The following is a 24,558-nucleotide window of genomic DNA, read 5'->3' as shown; positions in this document are numbered from 1 at the left end:
AAAAACACTCTCACAGAAATATCCATAGTAATGTCTTTTTAAAAATGTTTATTTTGGGGGCGCCTGGGTGGCTCAGTCGGTTGAGCGGCCGACCTCAGCTCAGGTCATGATCTCACGGTCTGTGAGTTGAAGTCCCGCGTCAAGCTCTGTGCTGGCAGCTCAGAGCGTGGAGCCTGTTTCAGATTCTGTGTCTCCCTCTCTCTGACCCTCCCCCATTCGTGCTCTGTCTCAAAAATAAATAAACGTTAAAAAAAAAAATGAAAAAAAATGTTTATTTTGGGAGAGAGGAGTGGCAGAAAGAGAGGGAGAGAGAGAATCCCAAGCAGGCTCTGTTCTGTCAGCACACACAAAGCCTGTCTCAGGTCTGCATCTCACGAACCACGAGATCATCACCTGAATGGAAACCAAGAGTCACACACTTAACTGACTGAGCCGCCTAGGCACCCCTCCATAATGTTTGGCCAACTATCTGGGCAACATGGCCTAGCCAAGTGGACATATAAAATTAACCATCATAGTCACTACTGAAATCTTTTCTTTTCCTGACTTTGTTTACAAGTGGCATAGAAATAATGTTAAAAATTAAATGCAAGTAGAATTTCATGTAACTGTTAGCACTAATAAATCTTTAGTGTTTGTTGGCTTAACTAATATTGCAAGTATATTGTTATGCCAACAAGTTGGACACCTTAGACAAAATTGATAAATTCCTGGAAAGTCCCAAATTACTGAAACTGATTCAAGAAGAAATGCAAAATCTAAATAGATCTCTAACATGTAAAGAAATTGAATTCTTCATTAAAAATCCTTCACAAAGGAAAGCCCAGGCATGGATGACTTCATTGATGAATTCTACCAAACATTTAAAGAGGAAATAATACCAGTACTTGATAAATTTAAAAGAGAAATGCACACTTCCCAACACATTTTGTGAGGCTAGTATTATCCCGATATCAAGGCCAGATAAAGTTTCCACAAGAAAATTACAAAGCAGTATGTGTTACGAATATAGATGTAGAAATCCTAAACAAAATGTTAACAGATTGAAACTAGCAACACATAAAAATGATTATACACTCTGGCCAGGTGAACTTTATCATAGTAGTGCAAGTTTTTAGTTTTAACATGTCTAAATTAATACACCAGATTAATAGAGTTAAGGGCAAAAAGCACATGATTATCTCAATAATCGCAGAAAAAGTATTTGACAAATCCAACACTGATTTATTATAAAAACTGTCAACAAACTAGGAATAAAAGATTTTGATTTCTGAAGAAGGACGTCTATGAAAAACCTACAGCCAACATCATACATAATGTTCATGACTGTCAGCTTTCCTTACAAGGAACAAGACAGGAATGTGTATTCTTATCACCTCATTCAACTTTGTACTGAAAGTTCTAGCCAGCGTGATGAAAAAATACAATAAATAAAAGGCATCAAGGTTAAGAAGAAAAACTGCCCTTGTTTGCAGATGACATAATTCTGTTTGGAGAAAATTCTAAGAATCTACAAAAAAGCTATGAGAATTAATAAATGAGCCTAGGAAGTTAACAGAATATGAGATCAATAAAAAAATATGTAAGCTGTTTTGGTTATATATTAGAACAATCTGGAAATCTTTAGTGAACAGTTTCATTTGCAGTAGCAACAAATAGAATAAAATATAGTTGACCCCTGAACAGCAGGAGTTTGAACTGGGCGCGGTGGGGGCAGGGGTTCTATTTATACGTGGATTTTTTTCAATAAATATGAGAAACGTTTTTGGAGATTTGTGACAATTTGAAAAATTTCACAGATGAACCTTTTAGCCTAGAAATATCGAAAAAAATTAAGAAAGGTGTATTGTGAATGTTAAAAATATGTGGATACTAGTCTTTTTTATCATTCATTGTCTTAAAATGTATACAGATCTATTAAAAGTTAAAAGTTATCAAAATTATGCCCTGAACACAGACTGTATATGGTGTCATTTGTAGTCAAGAGAAATGTAGGGGCACCTGGGTGGCTCAGTTAAGTATCTGACTCTTGATTTTGGCTCAGGTCATGATCTCATAGTTCGTGAGTTCGGAACCCTTTGTTGGGCTCTGTGTTGACAGCATAGTCTACTTTGGCTTTTTCTCTCTCCTGCGCAGAGTATGTGCACTCTTTCAAATACAAGAGAAAGAAATGTAAATAAATATCAAGATGCACTATTAAATCGAAACTGTGTACAATTAACTGTAGTACATACTGTTGTACTGTAATAATTTTGTATCTACCTTCTATTGCTGTTGTGATGAGCTCAAGTGTTGGGAGTAGCCACTTAAAAAACCATGTGATGCTGGGGTGCCTGGCTGGCTCATTGGGAAGAGCATGCAATTCTTGATTCTGGGTTATGAGTTCTAGCCCCACATTGAGTGTAGAGATTACTTAAATAAATTAAAAAAAAAAAAAAAAGCCATGTGATGCTGATCATCTCTTGAGAAGGCAGTTCATCTTCAATAAATGATGTATTGCGGTACAAAGCAATCTCTTTTGTGATTTTCTCATGTTTTTGTGTTTAGTGCAATGTTGTAAACTGAGTTACACCATGGGACCCAAACAAAATGCCTCTTGTGATGCTGGGAGTGCTCCCAAGAAGCAGAGAAAAGTCATATTACAAGAAAAAATTGAATTGCTTGATATGTAGATTAGGGTCTGCAGCTATGGTTGCCTGCCATTTCAAGATAAAAGAATCTAATGTAAGAACCATTGTTAAAAGGAAAGAAAGAAAAGGAAAGGAAATTCATGAAGCCATGCTAGGTCAGTGGGTATGAAAACCTTGCACTTTTTGTGAAATGCCTTTTCATCTTATATTGAAAATGGGCTTTTATGTGGATGCAGGATTGCTATAAGAAAGTCATACCTATAAACACTACTATGATTTGAGAAAAAGAAAAATACTACCATGGTTTGTGACAACTCAAAAGTAAAAGGAAGGTGAAGAATCTAAAGGTGGAGAATTTAATGGCAAAAAGAGGTGGTTTGATAATTTTGGAAAGAGGTTTAACTTAAATAATCAAGATAACAAGAGAAGCAGCTTCTGCTGATGAAGAGGCAGCAGACAGGTTTCTAGATAGCACTAAGAAAATCACTGAGGAGAAAGGATATTTGCCTGAACAGGTTTTAAGGCAGATGAAGATGTCCTATTCTTAAAAAAAAAAAAAAAAAAAAAAAAAAGAAAGAAAGAAATAGTGCCATAAAGGACATTTGTTAGTAAGAAAAAAAAGCGAGCACCAGGATTTAAGGCAGGAGGGGCTAGGCTAACCATACTGTTTTGTGCAAATGCATTTGGGTTTATGATCAGGACTGCCTTTACATTTAAAGCTGCTAATCTTTGAGTCTTGAAGGGAAAAGATAAACACCAGCTACTAGTCTTTTGGTTGTATGACAAGAAGGGCTAGGCAATAAGAACTTTTTTTCTAGATTGATTCCATTGATGTTTGCTTTGTTCCTGGTATCACTATCTGTTGATGTTGGACAAGGCCCCTGGCTACCCAGAACCCCATGAGTTCAACACTAAAGGTGTAGAAGTGGCCTACTTGCTCCCAAACACAACATATTTAATTCAGCTTCTAAATCAGGGAGTTGTATGAACCTTTATAGCTCATTACATATGGTACTGCATGGAAAGGATTGTCAACACTGTGGAAGAGAACCCTGATAGGATTGAAGATGTCATTGTTGTTCTAGTAAAAGCCATCCAGCCTGCAACAATAAACTCCTGGTGGAGAAAACTATTCATCACAATACATAAGAATGGGAAAAGGCAGCCGTATGTATAAGATTCACGTATGTTTATATGTGTGTGTACATAAAATTTACATATCAGTGAGAAAAAGACTGAAAATCTGAAAAGACTGAAATCTGAAAATGGACAAAACACTTGGTTGGCTATTCTTAAAAGAGGGAAATCCAAATGCATTGAGAAGGTGCTCGGCATCATTAGTCATTAGGAAAATACAAATTGGAACTACAGTAAGACATCATTACACACGAGTATGATGTCTTATATTTAAAGAACTTACAGAACCAAGAGTGGGCCAGTGGCTGGTAGGAATGGATAATAATTCAACTTAGAAAAACTGGCAATCTCAACTAAACCCTGTGACCTTATCCAGTGACCCAACAATTCTACTCCTAGGAATATAGCCAAGAGAAATACATGTGTCCACTGAAAGACGTGTACAAGAATGTCAATGGAATTTTGTTTATAATAGTGCTCTCCCCACCCTCCCAAACAACATGAATAAGCTCAAATGCCTGATAACAGTAGGATGGATTAAAAAAAGTTGTACTGTATTCATACAATGAGAGAAGACACAAAGTGAAAAGAATGAACCACTGCTGCATATAGCTGCGTGGCTAACTCTGATGGACATAACATTGAGTGAAAGTAAAATGCAAAAGATGACACGCTTTTTATTTGAAGTTCAAGAAACAGATCCAGTACATCCACACTGATAGAAGTCTGAATACTTGTGAACTCTGGGAGGGAGTGTTAATGGGGAAGGAGCATAAGTGTGCCCTCTGAGGTGTAAAGAAATAGTTTTCTATGAGTGCATATGTTTGAACAAACTCCTTGAGCATTATACTTAAGGTTGTACTTTTTGCTGTACATACAGTATTCCTCAACTTTAAAAAATTGGGCTTCTGGGAGAAAGTTTTCCTTGCTTTCCATAGTAGGATGTGCTTAAAATTAGTAGGTATTTTGGGATTTGACAGAAAATTTAGATTTCCTGATACTTTATACGTTTGCAAGAGAAACCAAAAACCGTAATTTAAATTAAGAAAGATCCTAATATTTGAAAGGTCAGTAAAAATATTAAAGTTTAGGGGCGTCTGGGTCACTCAGTTGGTTGAGCGTTTGACTCCTGATTTCATCTCAGGTCATGGTCTCATGGTTCCTGGGATTGAGCCCTGTGGAACTTGACTGGGATTCTCTCTCTCCCTTTCTCTCTGCCCCTCCCTTTTCCAGTCCCCCTCACCCTCCCAAAATAAGTAAATAAAAAATTAAATGTATTAGGGGCGCCTGGGTGGTGCAGTCGGTTAGGCGTCCGATTTCAGCCAGGTCACGATCTCGTGGTCCGTGAGTTCGAGCCCCGTGTCGGGCTCTGGGCTGATGGCTCAGAGCCTGGAGCCTGTTTCTGATTCTGTGTCCCCCTCTCTCTCTGCCCCTCCCCTGTTCATGCTCTGTCTCTCTCTGTCCCAAAAATAAATAAACGTTGGAAAAAAAAATTAAAAAAAAAAATTAAATGTATTAAAAACATTAAAGTCCACTATTCTTTCTGCTGTTGCTGCAGTTGTTGTTCTACTACTACCAAATAACCTATATTGAGTGCTTACTATGTGTCAGATGCTGTACTGCATTCTTATCTAATTTAATTTGGAGTTGGAGTAAATGACATGTTCTTCTTTTGGGACTTCCATACTATCATGCCTCCTGTCCTCCCTATAACTTGACATCTTTGAAATTTACAACATTATAGTCTCTTGTACTCACTTGCTTTTTTTTTTTTTTTTTTTGGAGATGGATAAAAAGACTATTCTTCAGTGTTAGCCCATTGCAATCGTGAATTAATCTAATTATTTTTATTACAAAAAATTTTTTTTAATGTTTATTTTTGAGAGAGAGAAAGAGACAGAGCATAAGTACGGGAGGAACAGAGAGAGAGGGAGACACAGAATCTGAAGCAGGCCCCAGGCTCTGAGCTGTCAGCACAGAGCCCGATGCGGGGTTCAAACCCACAAACCGCGAGATCGTGACCTGAGCCGAAGCCAGACGCTCAACTGACTGAGCCACACAGGCTCCCCTATTTTTATTTTTTTAGATTTACATCCAAGTTAGTTAGCATATAGTGCGACAATGATTTCAGGAGTAGATTCCTTAAAATGCCCCTTACTCATTTAGCCCATCCCACAGCCCCTCCAGTAACCCTCTGTTTGTTCTCCATATTTAAGAGTCTCTTCTGTTTTGTCCCCCTCCCTGTTTTTATATTATTTTTGTGTCCCTTCCCTTATGTTCATCTGTTTTGTCTCTTAAAGTCCTCATATGAGTGAAGTCATATGATATTTGTTTTTCTCCAACTGACTAATTTCACTTAGCATAATACCCTCCAGTTCCATCCATGTAGTTACAAATGGCAAGATTTCATTCTTTTTGATTGCCGCATAATACTCCATTGTATATATATACCACATCTTCTTTACCCATTCATCCATCGATGGATATTTGGGCTCTTTCCATCCTTTGGCTATTGTTGATAGTGCTGCTATAAACATGGGGGTGCATGTGCCCCTTCAAAACAGCATATCTGTATCCCTTGGATAAATACCTAGTAGTGCAATCGCTGAGTCATTGGGTAGTTCTATTTTTAATTTTTTGAGGAACCTCCATACTGTTTTCCAGAGTGGCCACATCAGTTTGTCTTCCCACCAGCAGTGCAAAAGAGATCTTCTTCCTCCACATCCTCGCCAATATCTGTTGTTGTTATGTGTTATGTGTTGTTATGAGTTGCTAGCCATTCTGACAGGTGTGAGGTGGTATCTCATTGTGGTTTTGATTTGTATTTCCCTGACGATGAGTGATGTTGAGCATTTTTTCATGTGTCGGTTGGCCATCTGGATGTCTTTGGAGAAATGTCTATTCATGTCTTTTGCTCATGTCTTCACTGGATTATTTGTTTTTTGGGTGTTGAGTTTGATAAGGTCTCTATAGAGTTTGGATACTAATCCTTTGTCTGATATGTCATTTGCAAATACCTTCTCCCATTCTGTTGGTTATCTTTTGGTTTTGCTGATTGTTTCCTTCACTGTGCAGAAGGTTTTTATTTTGATGAGGTCTCAATAGTTCATTTTTGTGTTTGTTTCTCTTGCCTTGGGAGATATGTTGAGTAAGCAGTTGCTGTGGCCAAGGTCAAAGAGGTTGGTGCCTGCTTTCTCCTTGAGGAATTTGATGGCCTCCTGTCTTACATTTAGGTCTTTCATCCATTTGAGTTTATTTTTGTGTGTGGTGTAAGAAAGTGGTCCAGGTTCATTTTTCTGCATGTTGCTGTCCAGTTTTCCCAGCACCACTTGCCGAAGAGACTGTCTTTATTCCATTGGATATTCTTTCCTGCTTTGTCAAAGATTAGTTGGCCATACGTTTGTGGGTCCATTTCTGGGTTCTCTATTCTGTTCCATTGATCTGAGTGTCTGTTTTTATGCCAGTACGTACTGTGTTCATGATTACAGCTTTGTAATACAGCTTGAGTTTAGTACCTCTTAAGTTTCGTGACTTCTTCATCTCATGATACTGTTTTCAGTTCCTTAGCTACCTACTCTAATTGTCATATCCTAGACTTATGTTGCCAGTAACTGAATTATAGTTGCAAATATTTTCTTTGATGACCACTTCCATTTTTTTTCAAGCTAATTTTATCTTGTACCCTGCCTCCAACAAATAGTCCAAGTAATTGACATTCCAAATAATGGACATTACTATGACCTACCATTGATTGATTCAACTCCCTTACGGACCTACTCTTTCATTATTTCCTTCCTTATGCAGTCTAAATTCTGTGGTCCAGTATATTGACTCCCTTGCACCCCCTCATCTTTCTTGCCTTTCTTTCCCTTTGTCTTATAAAGTACTGACTACTGATACAAGGTGGGTCCTCAATCCTGTTGGTGGTTCTACTAAATTTCCCTAATATTTGCTGTCTGACTCTACAAGGCAGCTGTTTCATCTTTTTCCTCTCTGTATAAATTCTATTCTCCAGTCCCCAGCCCATTGTTTTACTTTGTATTTCACTGCAAAAATCGAAGCAATTAGAATTTACCCTTATCTCCTTCCATCTGTCAGCCAACCCACACCTGTACCATATATTCTGCCTTGTCTTCTATTACCAGAGATTGTCATTGTGCCTTAGACCAACCGCTTTACTTATATAGCATCTTGTCTTCCCTTTTGACTGAAAATACTATCATTTCATCAATTTTGTTACTCATCTGAATCACAGATATTTTTCCTGTTAGATCATTTATTTCAGAATCTATGCATTGCTATAATATCTATTTTATAAAATCCTTTATGTTTCTCCAGCTACTGTCAATTTCTAGGTTCTTTTTAGCAAAAGTTAGAATTGTCTATATTTATTATCTCCAAGTCCTCTCACCTTCATCTCTGTCAAACTTGTCCAATCAGGCTTGCTTTTGTGCTGCTCACCCACAAAGATCAAGGTAATAGCCCATTACATAGCAACATTTAATGAGCGGTTTTCACATCTCATATTTTTCTTTCTTTCTTTTTTTTTCCCAAAGATTTTATTTTATTTTTAAGTAATCTCCACACCCAACATGGGGCTTAAACTCACAACCCCGAGATCAAGAGTTGCCCGCTTCACCGACTGAACCAGCCAGGTGCCCCTCAAATCTTATATTTTTCAACTTAACTGCTCCACCTAACATATTACCACTTCTAGAAGTATTTTCTTCACTTGGCTTCTAGAGTCTTCTGGTTTTCCTCTGATCTTACTAGTTCCTCCTTGCATAGGAAAAAAGCAGGTCTGGGACTGACTATGCTTAGAAGGGCCTGGTTGCAAGGCTGATCTTTGGCTAGTATCTGGAACTTAGCTAGCAGACAATTCCCTATACTGACATAAAACTTACCTTAAATGATAAGGCTCATTGTGCCTAAATTTTATAAACCATGTGACTTATGCAGAGCACCTGCTTTCCTTTTGGGGAGTCTGGAATCTTGATATGTGCTAGACAAAGGGTGCCTGTCTGAACAGCTCCAAACAAACTATGGGCACTGAGTCTCTAATGAGCTTCACATATGTTGTCAGAATTTGTTGCTGGAAGAATTAAGCATGTCCTATGTGATCCCATTGGGGAAGAACCGTAATTATGGGTATAATGCATCCTGTGAATTTTTCTAGTGAATCACCCAGAAGGTACCTCTGAGGACTCCCAACACACACCTTTTCATTTTTTCTGGTTCCTTTTCAATTCCCACACTAAACTTTGGGTACTTGAAGGATCCATCTTCCATGACCATAGTCCCTATGTGTTTTTTATCCAGGTAGTAACTCTCAATCTTATGTCAAAATACTGTTGATCTGTATTTTAGGCTCTAAAATTTTCTTGATTTATTTTATTTTTCATGCTCAGAAGTAATTATTTTGGAAATTAAGTAAAGTGATTACAGATGAACAAAGTAAGATAAAGAGATTTTACTCTCGTTACTAGAATTTTTGTGTGATTTTTAAAAAATCATCTTATTTTATCTTACTTTTTTTTTAAGTAGGCTTCACTGCCAGCGTGGAGCTGGCTATGGGATTTGAACTCAAGGCCATGAGATCAATACCTGAGCTGAGAGCAAGAGTTGGATGCTTAACCTACTGAGCCACCCAGGCATCCCTAAAAATTCTTTTTAAATACAATTATACTCATGGAAATTTGGAAAAGAATAAGGAAGAAATAAATTACATTGTTTAATTTAAAAAGTATCAGAAAAGGGGCGCCTGGGTGGCGCAGTCGGTTAAGCGTCCGACTTCAGCCAGGTCACGATCTCGCGGTCCGGAGTTCGAGCCCCGCGTCAGGCTCTGGGCTGATGGCTCAGAGCCTGGAGCCTGTTTCCGATTCTGTGTCTCCCTCTCTCTCTGCCCCTACCCCGTTCATGCTCTGTCTCTCTCTGTCCCAAAAATAAAATAAACATTGAAAAAAAAATTAAAAAAAAAAAAAAGTATCAGAAAAGAAGCAACTGCAGAATTATCAATTGCAGAGAAGCTCTGAGGTTTAGACTAAGCTAAAAATACTACAGTTAATGTAAAGATTTTGGAACTCAGGCAACAGGAAATTGTTGATGGTTTTCTAGTTTTTTAAGTTACATTTTCAATTAACATTCTTTTCAGCATTTGTAGTCTTAGGTTTCTCTTATTACAGATTAAATGCCAGACATTCTACTGCCTTTTTGCAGTTTGTATAAGTCAAGTGAGTCCTTTGTAGTCATACCTTTATAGCTAAAGTTTGAGTACAGTGTCCTCCTCTATTAAAGCAGTCATGTCACTTGATAACTCACCTGTTCATGAAAAGTCCTTTTATTATTTCCTATAACTAGTCTTTTGATTATGTTTACATAATAACTTCTGATGGTGATATAATGAAAGAAAAAACTAAGTGTTCCATGGTAATTTGTTTTATAAAGCATTTATTATGAGTGCTATGTTAGAAGTAAATTAATTTTAAAAAGATTGTGTACTTTATTTTGAATAGTTTATTTAGCCCATAGCCACTATAGAAACTAATACTTCTAATTGATGTAGTTCTGAAGCATAATGTTAACTGGCTTAGAGTCACTGATGTTGTACTTGGTGAAGTGACATCACTTCAAATGACCCTAAGGTGACTACTGCTTTACTTGCCACTAGAACCATCATAAGACAACTACTCTGAATAAGTAAGTCTGACCATGTTTCTTAGCTCATTAAGTCCATCGAGATGCCATAGTTAATGCATAGTTTAAAATGAACAGAATATTAAAATTGTTCCATACAGTTCTTAATTTTCTCTTACCTACCTCTAATGCCATGAAGTGTTGGTACTGGATGACAAAAGAAGAATTAAATGTTAGTATTTTCTGTTGACTAAACCTTAAACTAATAACATTTAAACTAATTCAGAAGGCATTATGTATTATTCTTCCTTGTCTTTTAAGACAGTATTATTTGAGTTAATAGTAAAAAGCAAATATTCTTGATAAATAAAATTGAAATCAGTATAAATAGTAATTTATAAATGAAAATCATATTTTAGTTTCTATTCTTCCACATAAATCCAGCAAGCAGGATTGGAAAACAGTGGTAAAATCTAAATATATGACTTCAGAAAGCTGTAAATTACTGTTCCCCGAGTAGGAAAGCCTTACATGGTGGGAAGCATCATCCTTGTTTTCTTTTTCTCCTTGACACAACAGAGTAACCATTGTGACTAAGGATATGTAACTTTAGTTACTACTTATTATGCTTTCCATGCAGTCAGACTGCCTAAAAGCAGAAATGAAATATTAAGAATTGTGTTTTTTCCCATTCTCTCATTCATTCCTCTTATTCAGGCATTCATTCTTATGTACTCATTCATACATTCATTGAGTGAACGTTTCTTGGGTATAGCTTGTATGCCAGGCATTATAAAATTGAAGAAAGCATGGCCTTACATTCATTGACTTCATAGTTTTGTTCCATGTGTGATACTCTATTCTGAATGTGAGAATCAAAAATTTCTCTCTTTAGGCTTCAATTCTGTTATCTTTAAAAATAAAGTTAGATTCTTTTTGAGGAAAGAATGCTTTTCTAGGATGATTTAAAATTTTAAGCATATGGGATATTTTTGGGAGAGTGTTGAGAGCATCAGTGAGAGGATTCTAAGGAATCTTCTGCTTTACCCACTATTACCAGGATTATGGAAGCCAGAGGTATGTATCAAGAGAATTCCATAGTGTTCATGGTGGAAAGTGGAATTTAATTATTCCATAAAAATCAACAGACATTCATTTATGTTTATACTGCATGGGTCTTTCCCCCCTGAAATATTTCAGTGATGTAATAAAGCAGAGATATGATACTTTTATGGTAAGTCCCATCATTTAGGTGCATTGTGTGCGAATAAAGTACAAATATGGTGAAATTCATAGCAGTTTATAAACTGCAGTTTGTTAGTTCATCTGTATTTTCATTAAGGAAAATAATTTTATTCTGTTTAGAAATGATAATTTTTATACTATAGTATTACATATTTGATTTTTTTTATTTTAAATTAAAATTTTGTATTTTATCAGTTTTTTTCTTCCTCCAAAATGACAAAATGAAGGAATTTACCCCAAAAGAAAACGGGAAGAAATGACAGCCAAGGGCTAAATTATTACAGATATAAGCAAGATCCCTGAACTAGAATGTAGAAACACTATAATAAGAATATTAGTTGATATTGAAAAATGCATAGAATCCCTTTCTGCAGAGATAAAAGATAAAATTTAGTCAGGACAAAATTAAAAATTCTGTAACTGGGATGCAATCTTGAATGGATGCCTTAGCAGCAAGGGTGGATAAACAGAGAAGCGAATTAGTGATTTAGAAGATAAAATTATGGAGAATAATGAAACAGAAAAAAAAGAGGGAAACAAAGGTAAAAGATCACATTACAAGACATAGAGAACTCCGTGACTTATTAAAAAGGAATAACATTCTAATCATAGGAGTCCCAGAAGATGAGAAGAGTGAGAAAGGAGCAGAAGGTTTCTGTGAACAAATTATAACAGAAAACTTGACTAATCTGGGGAGGACACAGACATCAAAATCCAAGCAGCACAGAGAACTCCCATTAGATTCAACAAAAACCAACTATCACCAAGGCATATCATGGTCAAATTCACAAAATACACAGTCAAGGAAAGAATTATGAAAGGAACAAGGGAAAAAAGTCCTTACCCTATAAGGGAAGACAGATCAGGTTTGCAGCAGACCTATCCACAGAAACTTGGCAGGCCAGAAAGGAGTAGCAGGATATATCCAACATGCTGAATCTGAAAAATATGCAACCGAGAATTTTTAATCCAGCAAGTCTTTCATTCAAAATAGGAGAGATAAAGAGTTTCTCAGACAAACAAAAACTAAAGGAGTTCGTGACGACTATACCAGCCCTGCAAGAAATTTTAAGGGGGACTATTTGGAGAAAAAACAAAACAAAACTTAAAAGACCAAAAGCAACAAAGACTAGAAAGGACCAGAGAACATCACCAGAAAGTCTATCTCTACAAGCACAACAATGGGACTAAATTAATGTCTTTCAGTACTCACTCTAAAGTTCAATGGACTAAATGCTCCAATCAAAAGACATAGGGTAACAGAATGGATAAGAAAACAAGACCCATGTATATGTTGCTTACAAGAGACCCATTTTAGACTTAAAGACACCTGCAGAGTGAAAGTATGGGAATGGAGAACCATCTATCATAATAATGGCCGCCAAAAGAAAGCTGGAGTAGCCACACTTATATCAAACAATCTAGATTTTAAAATAAAGACTGTAGCAAGAGATGAAGAAGGGCATTATATCATAATGGGTCTATCCACCAAGAAGATCTAACAATTGTATTTATGCCTCCAACATGGAGGCACCTGGAATATATAAATCAATTAATCACAAATATAAACTTATTGATAATACCATAATAGTAGGAGACTTCAACACCCCACTTACAGCAACAGACAGATCATATAAGCAGAAAATCAACAAGGAAACAATGGCTTTGAATGACACACTGGACCAGATGGACTTAACAGATACATTGGGAATGTTTCATCCTAAAGCAGCAGAATACACATTGTTCTCAAGTGCACATGGAACATCTCCAGAATAGATCACATAATAGATTACAGTTCCAGACTTCAAACTATATTACAAAGTTGTAATCATGAAGACAGTATGGTACTTGCATGAAAACAGACACTCAAATCAATGTAACAGAATAGAGAACCCAGAAATGGACCTACAAACATATGGCCAACTAATCTTTGACAAAGCAGGAAAGAATATCCAATGGAATAAAGACAGTCTCTTCAGCAAGTGGTGCTGGGAAAACTGGACAGCGACATGCAGCAAAATGAACCTGGACCACTTTGTTACACACACACACAAAATTAAACTAAAAAATGGGTGAAAGTCATAAGTGTAAGACAGGAGGCCATCAAATTCCTCAAGGAGAAAGCAGGCATCAACCTCTTTGACCTTGGCTGCAGCAACTTCTTACATGTCTCCGGACGCAAGGGAAACAAACAACAATGAACTATTGAGACCTCATCAACATAAAAAACTTATGCAAAGCAAAGGAAACTATCAGCAAAGCTAAAAAGCAGCCAGTGGAATGGGAGAAGATATTTGCAAATGGCCTATCAGATAAAGTGATAGTATCCAAAATCTGTAAAAAACTTATCAAAAGTCAACACCCCAAAAACAAATAATCCAGTGAAGAAATGGACAAAAGACATGAATAGACACTTTCCAAACAAATCTAGATGGCTAACAAACACATGAAGAATTGCTCAACATCACTTATCATCAGAGAAATAAATACAAATTAAAACCACAATGAGATAGCACCTCACATCAGTCAGAATGACTGAAATTAACAACTCAGGCAACAACAGATGTTGGCAAAGATTGGAGAAAAAGGATCTCTTTTGCATTGTTGGTGGGAATGCAAGCTGGTGCAGCCACTGTGGAAAATAGTATGGAGGTTCTTAAAAAATTAAAAATAGAACTACCCTACGACCGTGTAATTGCATTACTAGGTGTTTATCCAGAGGATACAGGAGTGCTGATTCGATGGGACACATGCCCTCCAGTATTTATAGCAGCGCTGTTGACAATAGCCAAAGTATGGAAAGAGCCCAAATGTCCATCGATGGATGAATGGACAAAGAAGGTGTGATATATGTATTTATAATGGAATAATACTCAGCAATTGAAAAGAATAACATCTTGGCATTTGCAACTAATGTGGATGGAACTAGAGTGTTTTATGCTAAGCGCAATAAGAGAAAGACAAATACTATACAATTTCATGCATATGTGGAATTTAAGATACAAAACAAATGAACATAAAGGAAGGGAAGCAAAAATAATATAAAAACAGAGTGAGACAAGCTATAAGAAACTCTTAAATACAGTGAACAAACAGGGTTGCTGGAGGCATATTTGTTGGGGGATGGGCTAAGTGGGTCATGGCCATTAAAGGAGGGCATTTGTTGGGATGAGCACTGGGTGTTATATGTAAGTGATGAATTACTAGGTTCTCTTCCTGGAATCATTATTTTTTTTTAATTTTTTAAAAATGTTTTTTATTTATTTTTAAGACAGAGACAGAACATGAGTGGGGATGGGACAGAGAGAGAGGGAGACATAGAATCTGAAGAAGGACCCAGGCTCTGAGCTGTCAGCACAGAGCCAGACGTGGGGCTCGAACTCACGAACTGTGAGATCATGACCTGAGCCGAAGTCGGACGCTCAACCAGCTGAGCCACCCAGGCACCCCTTCCTGGAATCATTATTACACTATATGTTAACTACCTTGGATTTAAATTTTAAAAATGATAATTTTTTTATACTGTAGTATTACATGGTAGGAGTAGAAGAAGGGAGAGGAGCTTCAAAAATCTAAACACTCAATATCTGTGCTTCTTGACATAGTATTTTACTGTTAAAATGTTTCCAAAGTAGTGTTATTTGATTTTAACTGCTTTATTGAGATATAATTTACATAGTATAAAATTTACCCATTTAAATTATACAACACTGATTTTTAGTGTATTTACAAGTTGTACAGCCATCACTGTTGTTACCATCCCAAGATGTCATTTGGTTTTTGAACTCTATGTAATGAAACATAATTCAAAATTAAAGTTTTCCTTAAAATATTAACATCCTTTTACAGAATTTCTGTTGGAATGATGAAAAATTCTAGAAGTGGGCTCACCTTTTGTGTGTGTGGTGATTGTTGCACAACACTGTGAAAATACTTAATGCCACTGAATCATATGCTTAAAAATGGTTATAATGAAAATTTTATAATATGTATATTTTGCCACAACAAAAATTAATATCCATTTATGTGAAGTCAGAATTGGTGACTTAACATTAAAAGTTTTTGGAAATTTCAGCCTGAGCCACACAGTTTTAATAATTTTTTCTCAAACATTTTATAATAAAGATATTCTTAGGTTAAAGTCACATTATTAATTAAAACAGAACTTAAAATTGTATTTGTTTTTATAGAGATTTCAGTAGGGTTAAGTGAGGAAGTAAAGGTAATCAGCTTTTCTTTGCTTTAATTTTTACTCTGTGAAAAGCCAGATGCCAAACAATGCAGAACCATTTATCTAAAGGGGGTAAAGTAAACGTGCGCATGCACACACACACACACAGACACAGTAATTTAAAAATATCTGTTTATAAATGCATAAAGTCTCTGGAAGGAGATGCGAGAAACAGTGATGTTGGTTATTTTGGGCAGGAGAACAAAGTGACAGGTTCATGGGTGGGAGGCATATTTTCCCTATGTGAATGTATGACCTACTGAAATATTTTAAATAAACTATTCATTATCCTGATCCTGGTCTCAGAATCAGCATGACTGTGTTCTTACCTACTGTGCTCTGGTGACAGCATATTGTATTGAAACTGACATTGGTTTGAAAATGAGCTATATTACTTAAGTTGTTCTCTTTCTAGGAATTGATTATGGATTAAGTTTACCACTTGGGGAAGATTATGAACGGAAGAAACATAAACTAAAAGAAGAATTGAGGCAAGATTACAGACGCTATCTTACTCAGGTAATAAATTCTATTAATTTATGCTTCAGATCTTATGCTTCAGAATTCTTCTCCTAAATTATTTTCCTAAGGTTTTAGTCATATGTGTTAATTTTTAGGTTTTCAGTGGTATCTAGCAGTAGGATATTACAGTGAAAGTTAAGTGACATGTATGACATTGGTAGAAAAAAAATGGTGCTGAGAACTAGTACCATTGACTCTTGACCTTTGGAACAGGGTAGTGGGCTTTAATTTTAAATCTGATGGTAAGTTCTGGTTGTTCATGTTTTCTGTAGAGTTATCATGGTTTAAAATAGCCCAATTATGATTCCGAACTCCTCTACTCCCTCCAAACATGTGTTAAAATGACACATGGGGTTCTAGTTGCTAATTATTTTCCTGTCAGCTAAGCTTATAAAAACTTCATTTAATATATTTATTTAACCTCCCAAGTCTTTGCTTTATGATTTAATATATTTACTTAGCAGAACCCTTGTTTTAAGTATATTTGGTTAAGTTATGTAATTTCTAAGCTAAAGATTTCTTGTAGTTTTCAAATGCAATTTATTTTTGAAGTTATCAAATTATTTCAAACAATCATGTTTCTAGTCATCTCAAGATATTCTATAGTTTTTTCATACTTTGTAATGTTTGTTCCAAATGTTTAAGTGGTTTCTTATTTATTCTGATGTGCACATGGAGAGAAAGAACTTTGAATACTTTGTTTCCCTTGACTTTAGGGTATTACACAAGCGAAAAGAAAGGTAGGGTTGCCTGCAAAACGTTTTCCTTTCATTTTTCTTTTCTTCTCTTCTCTTTTCTTTTCTTTTCTTTTCTTTTTTTAGATCTAGTAGCTTGCAGTTATTTTCATTTTATGATGTTGCTCTCAAACTATTAAGAAAAATAACTTCATTTGTGATTTTGACTTTTTGAATGGTAACATTTTGTATCCTTTTACCAATGTCAGTCTATACATTATAATTTTCCATTAATACAATCAGGCACTATTCCTTTTGATTCCTGCTTTGCATTTATTTTTATTGCTTTCTTATACATCTTTTAGAAATATTCTATGGCCCATTTGTTTTCAGCATGCCAATTTTTTTCTTCTAATTTTGCTAATCACATTAAAATTAATAATACTCAGGATATTCTAAGATGTTTTTAAAGTGTGTTGTCAGGATTTGGATTACTCAATATTTTTGCACCCAAACGCATGGACTGCATTTGTAAATTTATACTGGAAAACCAAAACACTATAGTTTTACAGAACTTTAAAAAAGTATCTCACGCATCCATCATCATTCACCCAACAGTTTTTAAGCACTTATGAAGACGAATTTGTCTTCAAGGGGTCTTAAGAGTCTGGTTGTAGAGATGACATCATACAGGTCAGAAACTGATACCTAATAAGGATATAATGATTAGGAGAGACTCCAAGGTGTTATTTTGTAAGACACGATAGGTAGAATTTGGATACACTAGAGGGTGAATCAAGGAGAGGACGTTTTCCAGATGGAGAATATAGAATAAAGAAGGACTTGGAAGGGAGGCTTTAGCTTTGTATGAATGAGGCATATTGGGTTTACCAGCCTGGGTTGGTTAGACTAGATTATTTTTGAGAGTAGTAAAAAATAATGATGTAGACAGATAGGAAAGCATCAGATTAGGTTTTTTTTAAAGGAATTTTATTTGTGTATGTATGTATGTATGTATGTATCTATGTATTTTTTAAGTAGGCTCTATGCCCAACATGGAGCTTGAACTCACAATCCTGAGATCAAGAGTTGCATGCTCTACTGACTAAGCCAGCCAGGTACCTCAGATTAGGTTATTAATTTCATATGTGTGAAACACTATACCTCCTTAAGCAGCCTGTGAAGAGCTCAATAACTGTTTTAGGACTGTTCTGCATATTAGAGATTATTAGTGTTTATTTTAAATTACTGCTACAGATTTTTAACTCTTCTTTTCCTGCTAATTTTCAGTCTGTTCATGCTACTTTCCACAATGATCCTGTTTCTTACCAATTTAAATACTTCATTGTCTCCTCACTGAGCTTCTGGATAAAAATGCATATTCCTTAGCATGGCATTTGAAGTCTTTTGTGTTTCAGCCTGTCTCCCTGGCCTCGTACTCAGTTTTGTCCCCTCTCCCAGCACTCCTTTGTTAGGTGAGGTTTTCCTCTGGTATCTACCATTTTCACTTATCTACTTCATAGATAGAAGATTTTAAAAAAGAATGATGGTAGGAGGCATAGGAAGAAATTGCCTTTATGAAGGAGAGAAAGAATCAAGAAAGAAAAAGAATCAAGGAGTACAAATCTTTAAATTCAAATGGATATGAAGGAGTTTTGGTGTTGGAGTATCAAGAATGTGGTTATGATAGAGGAGCAGTAGTTTCTTAATATGCAAGAGACACATTTTGGTTGACATATGAGAAGGTGGACATGGAAAGGAAGGCAAGGGAAAAAGAAAATAATATAGGATTTGGGTAGGTGGCTGCAGTGGCTTCCTTGACCGCTAGAATATGTATTTTCCAAGTCTACTCTTTTTAGATATTTTTTTGTGGCTTCCAGACTTGGATTGTGTGGATAGTTAAATTACAAAATATCAGATCTTTAAATTTTGCCAAGAAGAGCCATTAAAACAATTAATTACCATCTCTTTCCCAATTTTTAGAACAAAAGACACTTGGTCATCTAACATTGCAGGGAGAATATATTCTCAGGAGAATAATTTTTATATTGAATTAATAAATGTGTATTTCCAGCCCAGACTTCTCTCCTGAACCTCACACTTACTCTATTTGGCTACCTATCTTAGAAATCTAATGGGTATCTTATGTTGAACATGTCCAAAAGAGAACTCTAGATTTCTATTCTTCCCTCTCCCATCCTTTAGAAGCCTGGAATGTTTGTAGCCTGTTCTTTTAATTTTTTTGTCACAGTGCTTATCATCTACTAACATACCATACTCTTCCTTATGTTTATTATTTCAATTTCCTTTGCTTGAGTGTAAGCTTTAGGAAGGCAGGGATCTTTGTTTTCCTCACTGATGCAACTCAGATGTTTCAAACAGTTTGGGACATAGGCTCTCAATATTGAATGAATGAGCGAATGACTAAAATTTAGACTTTTGAATAACTCACTATATTGTCCTTATTGTGTTTTTCATTTTATTGAAAATTTCAAACATTATCCTGGGCCTTTATAGGGAGTGGGAATTGCCCAGTGAAGGAGTGAGGGTGCTGTGTCTCTGTCTTCCAAGGGTTGGAACTCTGAATGTGTTTTTTGCACATGTATAACTACAAAATGGCTAGGTTTATAGGGTACTTTTTATATAAGGGTTAAACTGATTCAGGGATTTAGTCAGGTATCCTATTGTTTTCCTTGACAAGTAAGTTTAGAGTTCTATACAACCAACTTTCATATTAGCTTTTGTAGCACAACTTATTTGTAAATTATTATTTGTAAATTCAGATTCAGTGAAACCTTTTTAATTGCTTAGTTTTATTAATCACTGTTCCCAAATGTTTTAGATATAACTATATTATAGCAGTTGGTACATTAAATTGTAGTTATTTGTTTACATATTTGTTTCCCCAGCAACACTGTAAATTTCTTACATATAGGGAATATATTCTTATCTTTGTCTCCCTACCACCAAAAAAAATAACTTTTGTTTTAGGTAGTCAATAATTAATGAATAAGTAAAAGGCATGGAGCTACATAGGTTTACAAATATTGATTGATTTAATCCTCATAAGCTAGTGATTTAGATCCCTGTTTTACACACAAAAGAAAGGCAGAGAAGTTAAATAACTTCTAGATTGTGACTACAAAGTACAGTACCAGAAAGTTGGAGATCATATATATTTTTTTCTAATCCTTGTGATTGCTTTATAGCCTTCAAAGAGATTTTGCATTCTTTTTTAATGTTTATTTTTGAGAGAAACAGTGCGAGAGTGGGAGAGGAGCAGAAAGAGAGAGAGGGAGACACAGAATCCAAAGGAGGCTCCAGGCTCTGAGCTGTCAGCACAGAGCCCAACATGGGGCTTGAATGCACAGACCTCAAGATCATGACCTGAGCCACAGTTGGACGCTTAACTGACTGAGCCACCCAGGCACCCCGAGATTTTACATTTTTAATCCTCTTTGATCATTATGCCAGCTTTGGTAGATAGGCAGAGCAGTTACTATTCTCATTTTATGGTAGAAGCCTAGGTCAGGAAGGTTAGGTAACTTGTTCAGTGTGACAGAACTAAGTGTTGGGGCTAGTCCTGGAGCCTATGTCTTTTGACTCCTAACCTGATGGTCTTTTTACTACACTGCATTGTCTAAATGTTTAATGATCAAGGATGGAGGTACACATAAGGAAACAGTGTTCGTAGTTTGTATCTTCTGGCATTTGAGTGGATATCCATTCATAAATTATTACAGGAAAATTAGTAAACAAACATGATTGCAGTGTGCACACGGATCTTGGTGAGCAAGTTTAAATTGGCCTTAAGAACAAAAGGACAGTAGGGCACTGAGGATGAAGAATATGTGTTTAGATGAGGAATATAAATTGAAAAAGAGTTTCCTTTTTGACCATGCTTTTGAATCATCTGGAATATACATATATGTATGTAGCAAGTGAAAATTAATATCTGATTCTCTTCTTCAGGGAGTTGTTGATTGGAAGAAAATTCTGTTTCCTAATTACTTTTGTTATGAACTCTGTAGAATTGTACTTTGTGTCTTCATCTCCATTTCATTCTTTTGCTCTGCATAAGTAATCACTTAGAAAATAGAACGTAAGACACATTTATGGAACATTTTATAAAGGCAATTAGATAATATATTTTTTTTAATGTGTATGTATACAGAAAAATTTTCTGTCCACGAGTGAAACAGATCCATCTACTCTGGGAGTTTCTCTTCCTATTGGTGAGAGGTTATCTGCTAAGGTAGGTGAATAGGAGTAGTTATTGTGAGTAATAGTTTTATGAGGCATCAAGGTAATTAAAGAACATACTCCTGACTTAAATCCAAGGAGAAGATTATATCATTTCCCATACTTGAATATATGCCTTTTAAAAAAGTCTGCGGAGTCTCTGTGCTGTTTTTTAAAAAACTTTTGAATGTAACGTTTATAACAATGTAAGATACCTTTAATCTGTGAATTAATTGAGTATATAGAATATATATTTTTCAGCATTGGTTTTGAGCTTTAAGTTCATTTCATGTGTCACAGTTATCAGTGAGATGAGTAGATGAGAGTATACTGAGCTTTTATGTAGGGTGAGGTCTGGGGCTATTTGAATGTATTGCTATCACTGTACAAATAATATGTCCATACTCTTTAGAGATGGACTGATAAAGCACTGCAAAGCTAGGTGAGCGATCACAACATAGTACATAAGACAAACGGGCAGTAGTAAGCTTCAAAAGATGACCTAGTTAAATCTTTAACTCTTTTTTAGATTGTGCTGTTTCAATGACAGTGGAAGTATTAAGGCTTAAGAACATTTCCTGTGTTTCAACAAAACATTTACCTTATATTAGCGTCTGTGATAATTTTACCTTCTTATGTTTAAAATACAACAAGCAACTTCTTTATACTTGGGAAAGAAATGGTTAGCAGCAGGTGTTTTGGCTGTAGGGTGGAGGAATAGAGGCAGGAGATATCCCTGAGAAGGAAAGAAGGAAGGTAACCTGGTCAAATCTCCTTGGAAACATGCTGACAACTCTCCTGGCAAACACACTCATGTATTTACTAGTGGGACGGTTTTATTTATGAATGCCTTTCGCAGAGTGCACCTGGATTTTCTAAGATTGCTGTTGGTAAACAAACCTAGAATCCCATGGATTTATGGGGCATGGCTTTTTTGAAAATGTTAACTAAGTGATGTAACTTATAAAATGTATAAAATGGAGATGTTTCACAACCAAAGCACCTCCCTTCTATTAATGACTTCCTGTGTTAACCTGGACCTAAGTGTGTAGTAATAGTAATGCATATTTTAATTTTTTTAAAATAGTAATGCATATTTTAATTTTTTTAAAAAATAGTAATGCATATTTTAATGTGACAAGAAAGGATGTGGGGAATTGCATTGGTGGTCTCAGACCTTTTCCTGCCCCTCTCGTGCCTTGCAACTATTTCTATCCTTGAAATTATTAGCAGTGCTTGATTCTGGGTAATATCTTATGTTGTATGTGTTTGATTGGACATAAAGGTACTTTTTTCTGAAGTTGGAATTTTAACATTACCTTTTGGTTTTTATTTTAAGGAAAGATTGAAACTTGAACGCAACAAAGAATATAATCAGTTTCTCAGGGGTAAGGAAGAATCCACTGAAAAGTTCAGACAGGTAGAAAAGAGTAGTACTGAGGTAGGTTTTCCTTTTAAAGTAAATCTTTAACACCAAAGGTTGAATATTTTGTACTTAATTGATAATATTTTTGTATGTTAAACATTTCACTTGGTTTTTATGTAAATATTTTAAAGAGTAAACCAAATTGAACTAAACTCAGGACAGTATTTAGTTTTATAAATGGTTTTATCATATGTTGAAGAACTTACCCTACTTTTTAACTTTATTGGGGAGGTATAATTTTAGAGATTGACTTTAAGTGATTTTTAGTTTTTAATTTTAAGTGATTTTTAGAACATTGACAATTTCTAGCTATATATATATTTTTCCACATTTAAAAATGGTTGATGTTACGGGCGCCTGGGTGGCTCAGTCGGTTAAGCGTCCAACGGGCTCAGGTTATGATCTCGCGGTTTGTGGATTTGGGCCACACATTGGGCTCTGTGCTGACAGCTCGGAGCCTGGAGCCTGCTTCAGATTCTGTGTCTCGTTCCCTCTCTGCCCCTCCCCTGCTCACGCTGTCTCTCTCTGTCTCAAAAATAAATAAAACATTAAAAAAAAATGGTTGATGTTTTTGGGGCCCAAAAATTGAGCACTTTCTATATTCTTTGTGTTAAGAATTTAATTTGAAATAATTGGAAGCAATTTTACCTGCCAAAGTATGCTTTAATATTTCCGGGGATAGGAATTTGCATTTAGTTTATCCTCTCTTTTTGTATCCACTTACTTATATCACTGTTGATTGTTTATTTGACATTTATTATGTTTTGAAGGATAGCATTTCCATGAAGGTTTTTTGTTTTTTTTTTATATAAAGATATTTCTTTGGGTGATTAAGCCTTGGAGTTGAGATTGTAAGTAGACTCAGCGTCATTTGAGGGTTTAATTACCTTTAAAAAAATAGAATTGTATTAAGATCTGTTTCTTGTTTTCTATTTGACTAGCACAAGAATCAAAGAAATAAAAAACCTATTAGCCAGGTTAAGCCTGATTTACCTTCACAAATACAAACATCTTGTGAAAATTCAGAGGGTCCTACAAGAAATGTCTTAACTCCTTCGGAGGCATATGAAGAGCTTCTAAACCAAAGAAGACTAGAGGAGAACAGATACCGACAACTAGATGATGAAATTGAATTAAGGAATACAAGAATCATTAAAAAAACTAATGAAGAAGTGGGCATTTCCGATAAAAAACATCAAAGGTTTGCCAGCAAGGCTGACATTCCAGAGAGAAGATTTAGCAAGTTTAATGATTATCGTGTTTTTGATAGACACTATTATAGACCAGATCAAGATCCTGAAGTAAGTGAAGAAATGGACGAGAGGTTTAGATATGAAAGTGATTTTGATAGAAGACTTTTGAGAGTGTATACAAATGACAGGTATTTACAACTTTATTTTTATTTTCTTTGTTTAATATTAATGTTATTTTTTATCATTATGCTAGGGAGAAGGAGTTTCATTTGATTTGCATATTTGATTAATTATAAGATGCTGTCAATTTTAGGTTATACCATTCTTTTTTATGTGCCACTGAAGGAACAAATACAATTCCTGAAACGGCAAGAAAGGGACCCTGTAATAAAGCTGTGACACTGAAAGGCTACAACTTTTATGTAAAATTAGATGGAAAATAAACTTTTTCACAGAAGGGGACAGAAAGGAATCTTCCATGTCTCAACCTTGGCACTGAACAGAGGGTGTACAAAAAAAAACTTGCCTGAGATTTTGAACTGTAAGCCAGTACTAATTGAGGTTTGCAGTCTGAATTCATGTTGCTACTATTGTCTGAAAAACCTTGAGGCAAGAATTCAGTGTG

At 35.5% G+C, this 24,558-nt stretch overlaps 1 protein-coding gene across 12 annotated transcripts in view; it reads left to right on the top strand.

The window, feature by feature from the left end:
• CSPP1 (centrosome and spindle pole associated protein 1) overlaps nt 1-24,558 on the top strand; it is a 153,370-nt gene that overhangs the window by 28,687 nt on the left and 100,125 nt on the right. For 8 of the 12 annotated variants that reach the window (XR_006706600.1, XR_006706601.1, XM_045455017.1 and 5 more), the window contains 5 exons: nt 16,292-16,395; nt 17,115-17,138; nt 21,247-21,327; nt 22,654-22,755; nt 23,682-24,121. Coding sequence is in view for 10 of the 12 variants with exons in the window: in XM_045455017.1 (XP_045310973.1) it covers nt 16,292-16,395; nt 17,115-17,138; nt 21,247-21,327; nt 22,654-22,755; nt 23,682-24,121 (751 nt within the window). In the remaining 2 variants the exon portion in view is untranslated. The remainder of the gene's footprint in view (nt 1-16,291; nt 16,396-17,114; nt 17,139-21,246; nt 21,328-22,653; nt 22,756-23,681; nt 24,122-24,558) is intronic. The other 4 variants (XM_045455016.1, XM_045455010.1, XM_045455018.1 and 1 more) reach the window with 1 other exon arrangement.

Source organism: Leopardus geoffroyi, chromosome C3 (assembly GCF_018350155.1).
Source record: "Leopardus geoffroyi isolate Oge1 chromosome C3, O.geoffroyi_Oge1_pat1.0, whole genome shotgun sequence".
NCBI lineage: Eukaryota > Metazoa > Chordata > Mammalia > Carnivora > Felidae > Leopardus > Leopardus geoffroyi.
This window is presented reverse-complemented; position numbering and strand designations above follow the sequence as displayed.